Below are 11,885 nucleotides of genomic sequence, written 5' to 3'. Positions count from 1 at the left end.
CTCATTTGAATTTCCAGCTCCATGAGAAAAGCTTCATTAGCTCAATTTTTACAGGAGAGGAGACTAATTCGAAGCTCAGAAAGGCCCAGGTGCATTCCCAAGGTCGTTCAGCCAGGAAGCGGCTGAGGGAAGTGTGAGCTGAAGTCAAATCCAAAGAATGGGAAGGGCTGCCTCTGAGGTGGCTGAGGCCTGGTGGCAGGGAGGATCCCGTCTGGTTGTCTGGAAGGGCTTCCTAAAAAAGACAGCTTTTCTGGTTCCCGAAGCAGCTCGTTCCACTGGTCGCGGGTCGGAGGAAGGTCAGGCATCCCCATCGCATTCCCAGTGTGGGGCACGGCACGTGTGAGGGGGAAGCCAGCGAGCCCGGGGAACTCCGCTCTTTTGGGATCCCAGAGGCCGCAAGGACTTCCTTTCCTGCCCTGAGGTGACTGCCTCCTGGGGCTACACCTGAGGCAAAACGCAGTGAACGCTCCTTTTACAGATGCGAAAACTAAGCCAGTACGGCGAGGGCCGTGGGTGACAGGACCAGGGTCTAGAGGTCAGTGGGTGTCGGGGGAACCAGGCCGGAGGGGCCCAAAAGTCGGCTGAAACTTGGCGGAGCGCCTCAAACACTCAAGGCCGCACAGCATAGCCAACATCGCCCCAGGCCGGCGCCAGGAAAAAGAGCGCCTGCGCAATGAGAGCGTACGGCCCGAGGAGACTGAGGGGCGGGGTTGGCAATGCGCACGCCAGGACGTGGCGGGCGGAGACCCAGAAGGCTGGGCACCTCTGATGGGCTGCATCCGGGAGGGGGCGGGGAATAAGGCGTTCTTGGGCGGGGCCTCGAGGCCGGTTTGGAATTTTTGGCGCGAGTTAGCTCCGCGCGCGTTCACGGGCCGTTCCCCCTGGAGAGAGTCATTTTGCCTTGGCGTAGAGAGCTGTCGACCGAAGACCCCGGCCCTCCTGACCGCCCCGAGTGCTCCCGTGGCCTCTGCCAACCCGGAATCTGGGACCTTACGGAGTTGCGCCCCGCCCACCTGCCCCAGGTGAGCCCAGCCCCAGCCCTGAGTGTTCTCAAGACAGACCGCGCTCCCGCCCATTCTCCTCCTTCCCCGCAGCCCCTCGCCTCCTGAGACCCCCTCATCGGGTCAGCCTCATCCACTCCCCACTCCAACCTTCTCCCTCATCCGCTTTCGACAGTCCTCCACTGTTGGCCTGGGTCCCGCCTTGCCCTTCTGCTAACCCCATTTTGGGCCAGCCCTGCCCCCGGCGGCCCCGCCCACTTCCCGTTTAGCCGCTGGGAGCGACTGCCCGTGCTGTTCTCCAGTCCTTCCCCAGCTTCCCTGTCCCCTTTCATCTGGGAGCCCCTTCCCCTAGCCACTTACCCGCCTCCTGGTTACTTGTCCCTCCCCGGGAAAAGCCCCACCCACGTTCCATCTTCAGCCCCTCCCCCGTGACAGATGATCTACTCAACTCTGTTCGCCAGGGTTTTCCCATGCCCACGGTGGTGAATCAGCTGTGGGCCTGCCCGGGAGGAACTCAGTCTAGCGCAGTAGACCGTGGTCAGTAGAGGTGTCCCGCCCAGCCTCTGCTCAGGGCCAGACTGGATTCATTCACCTACTACCTCCCCTGTTCCACCCTCAAAGCCGTTTGGCCAGGCCAGCTGTGCTAGAAAGTAAATGACATTGGGATGGTCTGAAAACCTGTTTTAAGATGCAGATGTCCTTTGACTCCAAGCCAGGACCGGGACTGGAGGCTGTACTTCTAACCAGTGCCCTGGGGTTTCTGACATCCCAGTTCTTCACTTTGAGAAACCCTGGGATGGAATTCCTGAGGTAAAAGTGGCAGAGGAAAGTTCCTCACAGTATGTGAGGTGAGGCTTCCAGACAGGCCCCCGCGTGGGACCTTTCCTCAGCCCTCACTCTCCCTGGGCCAGGAGGGCACACTTCAGATGACTCCTCTCCATGTTTGTTACTCACCCCTTGTTGGGTATGGCATCTTTTGTTACACTGTGGCTTCCTCTGAAAATTAAACTGTCCTCCCTTTTGTTTTCTTGTTTTTGTTTCAATTACATTATAGCAACACAACATCCCTCTCTTCCCCAACATATACACCTGGGACCATTGTAACTGTGTGTCCTTTTAATGACTACTCAGAGCATTATATATTATTAATAAGAGCATTTATTGAGGAATGTACATGCCAGACCTGTGGCTGAGCCTTCCCTGAGGTCAGTATTACAGGTCCACAAACCCCTGAGGCCAGGTGTGTTTCAGAATTAAAAATGTGTCAGATTTTAGAAAGCTAATAGGGTTCTTATAACATTTATATGTAACACCACCCAATGGGTCTGGGACATCATCCAGTAATCAAACACATTAATATTTTTGTCAAGAAATATATGAATATTCATACTTAGAGGAAACAATAGGTTAGATCAGATTTTTCTAAGTAGATTTTGCATGTAGATATCCAGTTGTTCCAGCACCATTTGTTGAGATTATTCTTTCCCACTGACATGTTTTGGCACCCTTGTCATAATCCATTGACTGTAACTGTGAGGGTTTATTTCTGAATTCTCAATTCTATTCCATTGATTTATATGACTGTTCTTATGTGAGTACCACACTGTTTTGATTTCTGTAGTTTTGTAGTAAGTTTTGAAATCAGAAGTGCGAGTCCTCTAATTTCATTTTGATTATTTTGACTATTCATGAACCATGAATTTCCATATGAATTATCGGATCAGCTTGTCAATTTCTGCAAAGAATCTAGTTGGGATTCTGATAGGGATTGTGCTGAATCTATAGATCAGTTTGGAGAGTATTGCCATTTTATCCATATTAAATCTTTGGATCTATATGAATATGTAATGTCTTTCCATTTATTTAGGTCATCTTTAATTACTTAAAGCTGAGGGAAAAAAGGAAAGAAAGTATATACATGTAATGGTTGTCATATTGACCTTATTTACCACTTCTATTTCTTGTCGTTGGTTCTTGTGGGTTCGAGTTAACATCTGGTGTCATTTTCTGGTCCAATATAGTTTTGTTCCTGCCCACCTCCTTTGTGCTGTTATTTGCAAGTATATTACATTTCTCTATGTTATATGCCCAACAATACAATTACATACATATTGTTTTATACAATTGCTTTTTAAATCAGTTAAGAGAAGAAAAGAGAAGAGACATGTATTTATACTGTTTTTTATATCACATAATTACCTTTACTGGTGTTCTTTGTTTTTTCATGTAGGTTAGAAATGCTGTTTGGGATCATGTGCTTTCGGCCTAAAGAATTTTCTTTCCTCTTCCTTGTAAATGGTCTATTAACAATGAATTCTTTCTGGCTTTATCTGGGAATGTATTTATTTTGCCTTTATTTTTGAAAGATAGTTTTATTAGATCTAAGAATCTTAGTTCACAGACAGATTTTCCCCACTCAGCACTTTGAATATGTCATCCTGTTGCCTTCTGGCCTCCACTGTTTCTGATGAGAAGTCAGCAGTTAATCTTGTGGGGAAGCTTGTAAGTAATGAGTAATTTTTCTCTTGCTACTCTCAAGATTTTCTTTTTGCTTTTGGTTTTCAGGACTTTTAATGTAATGTGTCCATGTGTGGATCTCTGCATTTATCCTACCTGAAGTTCTTTGAGCTTCTTGGCTATGTTAATGTTCTTCTAAATGACATTTGGAAATGATATTTTTTCCTGCTCCTCTTCTCCCCTTCTGGTGCACTCATTATGCTTATCTATGTTGGTTGGACTTAATGGTATCCTACATTTCTTCTTTTTTCTCTCTGTTCAGATTGCATGATCTAATCGATCTATCTTCAACTTATTTCTTCTGCCAGTTCAAATCTACTGTTGAACCTCTCTAGTGAATTTTTTTTTCATTTCAGTTATTGCACTTTTCAACTCCATAATTTCCATTTGGTTCTTTTAATAATTTCTATCTCATTATTGATATTCCTTATTTGGTGAGATGTCATCATGCTTCCTTTACTTTAAGTGTGGTTTTCTTTAGTTTTTTTGGACATTTTGCAGCTACTTTGAGGTCTCTGTCAAATCTGACATCTGGTTCCTCTACAGCCAGTTTCTGCTCCCTGATTTTTGTCTCTGTGTTTGGGTCACACTTTCCCATGGCTTTGCATATCTCATAATTTTTTTGTTCAAAACTGGACATTTTAGATAATATGTTTTAGCAGCTGTGGATACTGGTTCCTCACCTCCTTCTGGGGCTTGTGATCGTTGTTCACCTATTTGTTTAAATTGTCTATTTGTTTATTGACTCGCTGGATCACTGTAGTAACATCTCTTTCTGCAGTATGAAGCTTCTGACATTGCTCCTCCAAGGGCCTAGCCCAGGGCAATGCACAGTCACCCTGGAATACCAGTGGTTTTAGGGGAGGCTCTCTTTGACTCTCCTTTCCCTGATCATATCCACCTGTTACGCTTCCCCGGTTGCTGGCTGTCTGCTCTATTGTTTTTGCCCTGAGGCATTAATTGCTCCATAAACTGATCTAATTAGATTTGGGCCCTTTAAAAGGTAGCTTTTGAGTTCAGTGTTTGAGGTTTGTTCTGAACCCAGGAAGGCTCTTCTTAGCTATCGCTTTCCTTGGTACTTTCTGGTAAACTATCTGACCCATGGTTTAGCTTATTGTGCTCACGGAGGCAGAAGCCTCCTCCTATTTGCTTAGCACCCAAACCTCCACTGATTTTGAGAGCACCTTTGAACTTGAACTTCCCGTAGGGGCAAGGACAGTGGTACCCTGAGTGACACTGCTGCTTTTAGGGTGGCTTCAGCATCTTGCCTCTCTCAATGTGGAACTTCCTTCTTAGGAATGAGTTGGGGCTTGAGTGATTGGGCTGCAGTATTCCCAGTCTACTGGACCTAAGGCAGAGCTTCTGCCCTATTAGGGGCTAGTGGAAGGAGGGAGCTTGGCCTCTCTGCTATACGCAGCTGGAATTTAGCCTCTGCAACATGGAACTGGAAGTAGAACATGAGTTTTAGATCACAAATATGAAAAAGCAAGAAAAACTTTCGGAATTAGACTTTTTTTTTTTTTTACTTTGGAATTGGAGATAAAGGAGTATGTGAATGTGTATCCCATACGGTCTTGGAAGAGGCTGCACATTTTGAAGTCAAATAACAATTGTGACGAGGCAGGGATGTACATGCAGATGGTCTGGCTCCAGAACCTACCTTGGCTTAACCTCTGCTAGACTGTGGGAGCTCCAGAACATGGCCCTATGATTTTTAGTTTATGTTTCTATGACCTCCAGGTCTGTGTGTGCAGACTGTGTGCAACCATGTACATATTTCCCCTTTGCCTTTTCCCAGCAGGTGCTCGTGTCTCCAGGGCTTCCATGTTTAAAGCAGAACATGTGTGTGGAGTAGACGTGGCTTTCTACCACAGCCTCTCTGGGGCCTCAGGACAAGGCGCTGTCTGAGTGGACACACTGTTCTGTACTCTACATCTCAAGGCCTCCTGTGCTGGCCATGCCTGTGCCGACAGAGGGCACCCCGCCACCCCTGAGTGGCACCCCCATCCCGGTCCCAGCCTACTTCCGCCATGCAGAACCTGGCTTCTCCCTCAAGAGGCCCAGGGGGCTCAGTCGGAGCCTCCCACCCCGACCCCCTGCCAAGGGCAGCATCCCTGTTAGCCGCCTCTTCCCTCCTCGGACCCCAGGCTGGCACCAGCCCCAGCCTCGGAGGGTATCGTTCTGTGGTAAAGCCTCTGAGACCCTGCGGAGCCCCAGTTATGACCCAAACCGGCCAGAGTCCTTCTTCCAGCAGAGTTTCCAGAGGCTTGGCCGTCTGGGCCATGGCTCTTATGGAGAAGTCTTTAAGGTGAGTGGAGTGACGACTCTCTGGGCATGTCTAGGGGTACCCTTTTGCCTCCCTTCCCTTGCCTGGATGTGATAGTGTCCTGGGCAGCCTGTTCCCTTTCTCTCCTGACAGCCCACCTCCTGGGCTGCCAGGCTCCCCTCCTCAGTGCTTGGTTTGGCTGCTTTCTCATAATTCCCCACACAGACCCTTCCAAGGGCCCTCTTAGTACACACTCTCCACTTGTCCAGAGCCTGGCATTCATGGCGGTGGCTCCCGGCTGCCATTTCCTGCCCTGGAGCCAGCTGTGCTGGGGTTCTTGGAGAGCTCTGCCTGATCCCCGGAGCCAGGCCCCCAAATGCAGTGCACATCCTGCCCTCTGCCACCCCCCAGGCTTCAGGCACTTAGGCTACACCCTCCATATCACATTTTTTTCTTAAAATATATTTTCCAATAATTTATATTTCCTTTAAAATGGTAGTTTTCCTTATACAAGTACTACATGAAGAAATTTTTGTTGTTAAAAAGTACAAACAACATAGGCCTCTCGATCAGCTCTCTTTCTCAGAGAAAACCATTGGGCTTCTCAGGCAGGCATTCTTCCTTTCAGAACTTTCTTTATATACCTCTAGAGCTGACCATATAAAGACAAACCCGTTTATATCCTACACAGTGGATCACACTGCCTGTATTGTTCTGTAGCCAGCTTTCTTCTCTTTGCAATAGTCTGAGAGACCCTCTGGGTTAGTACTTAAAGGCCTGCCCTGCTAAGTGGTTGTGCCACCTCCCACCCCGCCTGTGAGCACCACCTCCCTTTCAGGTGCGCTCCAAGGAAGATGGCCGGCTCTATGCAGTAAAGCGTTCCATGTCACCATTCCGGGGCCCCAAGGACCGGGCCCGAAAGCTGGCCGAGGTTGGTGGCCATGAGAAGGTGGGGCAGCACCCGCACTGCGTGCGGCTGGAGCGAGCCTGGGAGGAGGGTGGCATCCTATACTTGCAGACGGAGCTGTGCGGGCCTAGCTTGCAGCAACACTGTGAGACCTGGGGCACCAGCCTGCCTGAGGCCCAGGTCTGGGGCTACCTGCGGGACGCCCTGCTTGCTCTGGCCCACTTGCACAGCCAAGGCCTGGTCCACCTTGACATCAAGCCTGCCAACATCTTTTTGGGGCCCCGGGGCCGCTGCAAGCTGGGTGACTTTGGGCTGCTGGTGGAGCTGGGTGCGTCCGGAGCCAGTGAGGCCCAAGAGGGAGACCCCCGCTACATGGCCCCTGAGCTGCTGCAGGGCTCCTACGGGACAGCGGCTGACGTGTTCAGGTGAGGGCTGGGCCGTGGGAGACCTTTCCTGGGTGGAGTGTGGTCAGCAGAGGGAAGGAAATGCCATTCTAGCCCAAAGTCAGAAAGACTTGGCCTTGGGCTGGAGATGCTGCCCTGAGGGTATGGAGGCCTCACCCTCGAGCTGAGGGGGTTCTGTCAGGCTGTGTAAGTAGGAACCCTCTGGAGGAGCTCCACTGGAGTCACTCATCTTACCACTTCTCCAGAGGCACTACTATTACGACATTTGCAGGGGAATGGACATAGCAGGGTTAAGGGACTGGACCAGGTAATGGGTTCCATGGCCCATGACAGCAACCACTGCTCTGCCTCTAACAGTCTATCCAGCCAGATCTGTAGGACCATGATAGTAACACTAGCAACAATAGTAACCATGCTGCCTATCTGGTAGGGGCGCCAAGAGGACTCACCAGTGTCCTGTGGGCTGTACTGGGTACTAGGTTCATCCTTTATGATATGGTTTCATCATTGGCTCTGTTGGGGACTTCTCAGGGCCCCCAGTCCCTTTTCTACCTCCCTGGCTCATGGTGGAAGACAGCTGCTCTCTTCTCAGAGGCAGCCTGGGGCTCTGTGACCTAAGGCCAACCCTGCCTCTCTCTGTCCCTCACCTACCCCTAGTCTGGGTCTCACCATCCTGGAAGTGGCATGCAACATGGAGCTACCCCATGGTGGGGAGGGCTGGCAGCAGCTGCGCCAGGGCTACCTGCCCCCTGAGTTCACTGCTGGTGAGTGGAGGGCAAAGATGGAAGGGGACATGGTACCACAGGGAGGGCAGACTTGTGTGGAAGGGAATGTCTGGCAGTGTAGACTGCTGGGCTCAGGGTCCAGTCACCCCTGACATGGTCCTGTCCTGTGGACAGGCTTGTCTTCTGAGCTGCGGTCTGTCCTCATCATGATGCTGGAGCCTGACCCCAAGCTGCGGGCCACAGCCCAGGCCCTGCTGGCCCTGCCTATGCTCAGGCAGCCGCGGCCCTGGAGTGTCTTGTGGTACATGGCTGCTGAAGCCCTGAGTCGAGGGTGGGCCCTGTGGCAGGTAAGCCTGGCGAGGGTGAGACTATTCCATTCTGCTCCCTGGACCTGGGGTCTGCCTAGCCTTCCTTGATCCCGTCCCCACAGGCCCTGCTTGCCCTGCTATGCTGGCTCTGGCATGGGCTGGTTCATCCTGCCAGTTGGCTGCAGTCCCCGGGCCCACCGGCCACCCCACCTGGCTCACCGCCCTGCAGCCTCCTCCTGGACAGCAGCCACTCCAGCAACTGGGATGATGACAGCATAGGGTGAGTGAGAGCTCAGGATGGAGGGGTGGTAGGGAGAGATGGGCCGTCAGTGTGACCAAACCTCACACCCAGGTCCCATGGGGATTAATGGTAAACTGGGACCCCTCCTACAAACCTGGCCTCTATTATGCCCATGGAACAGGGCAACAAGGCTGGCGGGGTGCAGCCTTAGTTGGAATGCAGCTGTTTCTTCTAAGCTCATTGTGTGGAATGGCCACTGTGCAGAGCATAGCACAACTGGCAACTTCACACTTAGAGCACTGCCACATTAGGGAGCAGTGTAAGGACCATGGCCCCTACTGCGAAAGATAGGCAAAGCAGCCCCTACCCTAGTTGAGGCTACCAAGTGCCCCTGCCTTGAGAGAAATTCCTTAGTCTCAGGTGCCTGGTGGCCAAGTGAGAGCTGTAATTAAGAAAATGCTGCAAAGGAAGGGGGTAGGGGGCACACAGTTCTTGGGAGGATCAAAGCATTAACTCCTTCCTTAGAAAAATGTCACCCTTTCACCATAGGGACACTTTATAGCAGACATGAAGTGCCAGATAAGCCTCATTTACCACAGGTTCACTTCAAAGCCAGCTCAGTTGAAGCCTGTCTTCCGAAAAGGGACAGTTAGTTGCCTTTGAGTGTGGACAGGTGGTTTTAAAAGTTGTGGAAGCGCTTCTTTCAAAGGGTACCATACTGTCATTGTCTTGGACTGTGGCTCCTGCTTGTTTCTAGCAGGAGCCTACACAGGGATAGGGTTGGTCTTGCTCCCAAGGCCTCCCCTGTGTCCTACCCACCCCTTAACTGCTTGCTTGTCTCCCCCACCCCCTGCAGGCCCTCGCTCTCTCCAGAGGCCATCCTGGCCAGGGCTGCCAGGAGCACCTCCACCCCACGGAGCAGGCACACACTGAAGTGAGTAGGCTCAGGGTTGCGGGGTGGGAGGGGCAGCTTTCGGATCTTGAATGTCATTTCTCTCTCTTCCTTTTCCCCAGGGATGCCCTTGACCTAAGTGACATTGACTCTGAGCCTCCTCAGGGCTCCTTCCCCTCCTTTGAGCCTCGGAACCTTCTCAGCTTGTTTGAGGACTCGCTGGGTCCAACCTGAGCCCCTGCTCAGCCTTGGTGCTTTTAACCTTTTAGCCTATCCCCATATCCTCCTGGAAGCTGGGGTCCCTCTGGGGTCCAGTGGTCCCTTCTACCTGGCCATGTCTAATAAAAGATGTCTGAATCTTGGGAGCACCCAAGCTTGTTTGCATGGCAACATAGCGCTTCCTGTCCCGTTTATTGATGTCGCCTAGGGTCTGAGGGCCCCAGGATGAGCCAAGGCTGAGCCCTGCTGCAGGGCCCAGAGCACCAGGCTAGCAAACTGGAGTTGGGGGCCCCATGCTGTGTGGAACAGATTTCCTGAGCAGGCACATCCCTGGTGGGTAGGTTGAGCTGTCAGAGCATGGCACTCAAGGTGGAGGGTGGGCCTCCAGCCCAATGGGGCCTGAATCCAGGGCCATTTGGCTCTTTACATCTCTATGCCAGTTGCCTGGCAAACAGCAGTAGCCCTCTTGCCCCCTGGAGAGAGGGGCTAGTCCTGCTGCTCAAGCCCCTCACTTCGCAGTCTGGACAGAAGGCAGAAGGGGTGGGCAAGCCTCAGGCTTTTGGAAGTGCTGGCATGCAGGGCCGAAAGATGGAAGTCAGGAATCGTGGGCTGGTGGCTGATCTAGGTACCCACAAGGTACCTTACTTGAAGGTCTGAGAATGGACAGGGTGGAGTGATTGTTCTGGGCTAGTAGGATTCCAACTGTCAGCCAGACTTGACCCCAGAGTCCCTCTGGCCCAACCCTCACAAGTCACAGAGGTTAAACTTCCTCAGTTTCTTTTTGGCTTGTACAGGAAGACATTGCCCTGGAAGAAGGCAAGGTGGGAAGCCTGGAGCCTCCGAGGCTTGGGTAGAAGAGGCTCATCCATAGGGAAGAATGGGTGAACAGATGAGAGCTCCCAACTGGAAACATCCAGGGAGCCAGCCCTTTGCAGACCAGCATAAGGAGGGAACTCTGGTGTTGTTGGCCCTAGAAGACCGTGGGCAGGCTGGCATGGTGGGCAGGCAGTGGTTCAGTCTGGGGGGCAGGCATGGTGGGCAGCCCAGAGCAGATCAGGCACAACGCCGGCGTGCAGCTGCAGGATGGAGCCCACACTGAGCAGGTGCATAATCTGGTGTGAGTTGCCCCAGTAGTCGAAGCGACCCGGTCCCCAGCGCTCTGGCAGGCGGGCCACGTTCACTAGCCCCCCAAGCAGTGCCAGCGCATCCATGCGCAGGTAGCAGGGCAGGGAACCTGGAGCTCCAGAGCCCAGCCCCACTCCTCGGGCCCCAAACACCAGGAGACGAGCACCAGCCTGCCAACCGAAAGCACGAAGCCGGGCACTGGTGGAGGGGGCAGTAAGGGCCCTCCAGCCAGCCACACCCGACAGCATGGTGTAGCCCACCAGGGCAGCCGGGCGCAACCAGGGCCTGCAGGCCAGGGTGCAATGGATGATGGGCAGGGCTCCTGCACAGAGAAGAGAGGCAGGAGAGAGCACATCAGTCTGGGGGGTCTGCCTGCCCTTTCTACCCAGGGCTCATGTGAGCATGCCCTGCCTCCCCCTCCCCAGTTGCCCCCCAGCTCCCATCCTTCAAGCCTCCCTCCCCGTTCTTTGGCTCACCGAGGGTGTTGACGAGGCAGACCCCACACATGTCCAGGGCAAGGAGCCGGGTGTACACAGGGCTGCCCCCTTGGTGGCACATGAAGAGGTGGTAGAGCACGGAGCCTGCAGGTGGTGCCAGGCAGGCCACACAGTGTGTGCCCCCCAGCCAGCCATCCTTGCCCAGCTGACCCCAGGGCATGGTCATCGGCAGCAGCACCAGGAAGCCCAGCAGGGCCAGCCCTGGGGGAAGGAGACAGTTATCCATCACACAGCTTTAGCGCAGAGGACAGGTCATATTCTCAGAGAGTCCATAGTCTAGAGACAACATGAGAGGGATGAGAGCAAGATCGTGACAATGCTGATAGCCAGCTATCACCAGACCTGGAACAGAGTCAGGCCCTGGGCTTTCAGGAACTTGACTTACTCAGCAGACCTCACAGTAGTTCTGGAAGCAGAAACCATTATCCCCACTTTGCAGGTGAGGAAACAACTTACCCCCAGGTGACTCCAGCAAGAGAGCTGGGGCAGTCTTAACTCCCAAGCTGCTCCCACCCCTGCAGCCATATCACCTCCCCTTGAAAGCTGGGGCCCCAACCTGGAACTTGGCCTCCCTGTACTAGCAGAAACCAGAAGTAGGCGTGACCTCAAGCTAAGTTCTGAACAGGACATGTGGGCAATGATACCAGATCCCAGGGCCACTTAGCTTGCTCATCCCAACCCCATGTCTTCTCCTCTCCTAAGTGACCAGACAAATGAAGGCTTTGGGCCTTTTTGTCTTCCATAAAGGGGAAGGGGGCTGAAAGGAGCTATTTTATCTGCTCC

At 52.6% G+C, this 11,885-nt stretch overlaps 2 protein-coding genes across 4 annotated transcripts in view; one reads left to right on the top strand and one right to left on the bottom strand.

The window, feature by feature from the left end:
- Nucleotides 1-815: 815 nt before the first annotated feature.
- On the top strand, nucleotides 816-9,651 carry PKMYT1 (protein kinase, membrane associated tyrosine/threonine 1). Of its 2 annotated transcripts, none has more exons than XM_039885088.1 (8): nucleotides 816-1,022; nucleotides 5,317-5,826; nucleotides 6,623-7,116; nucleotides 7,753-7,859; nucleotides 7,995-8,167; nucleotides 8,227-8,408; nucleotides 9,226-9,303; nucleotides 9,384-9,651. In XM_039885088.1, exons 2-8 carry the CDS (start codon nucleotides 5,476-5,478, stop codon nucleotides 9,493-9,495), a joined length of 1,497 nt encoding a protein of 498 aa, XP_039741022.1. In that variant the 5' UTR covers nucleotides 816-1,022; nucleotides 5,317-5,475; the 3' UTR covers nucleotides 9,496-9,651. The 2 variants fall into 2 exon arrangements, with proteins under 2 accessions (XP_039741022.1, XP_039741024.1); XM_039885090.1 differs by having other exon boundaries at nucleotides 818-1,022; nucleotides 8,251-8,408.
- Nucleotides 8,793-11,885, bottom strand: part of PAQR4 (progestin and adipoQ receptor family member 4) — a 4,353-nt gene continuing 1,260 nt past the window's right edge. The window contains exons 2-3 of one of the 2 annotated variants that reach the window (XM_039885092.1): nucleotides 11,082-11,303; nucleotides 8,793-10,927 (exon numbers count right to left, since the gene is read on the bottom strand). In XM_039885092.1, the coding sequence (XP_039741026.1) occupies nucleotides 10,494-10,927; nucleotides 11,082-11,303 (656 nt within the window). In that variant the 3' untranslated portion in view covers nucleotides 8,793-10,493. Of the gene's footprint in view, nucleotides 10,928-11,081; nucleotides 11,379-11,885 lie in introns of both variants that reach the window. The other variant, XM_039885093.1, reaches the window with a different exon arrangement.

The sequence above is a fragment of the Pteropus medius genome, unplaced genomic scaffold (assembly GCF_902729225.1).
Source record: "Pteropus medius unplaced genomic scaffold, Ma_sr-lr_union100, whole genome shotgun sequence".
NCBI lineage: Eukaryota > Metazoa > Chordata > Mammalia > Chiroptera > Pteropodidae > Pteropus > Pteropus medius.
Note: the sequence above shows the minus strand (reverse complement) of the source record. Positions and strands in the feature narration are given on the sequence as shown.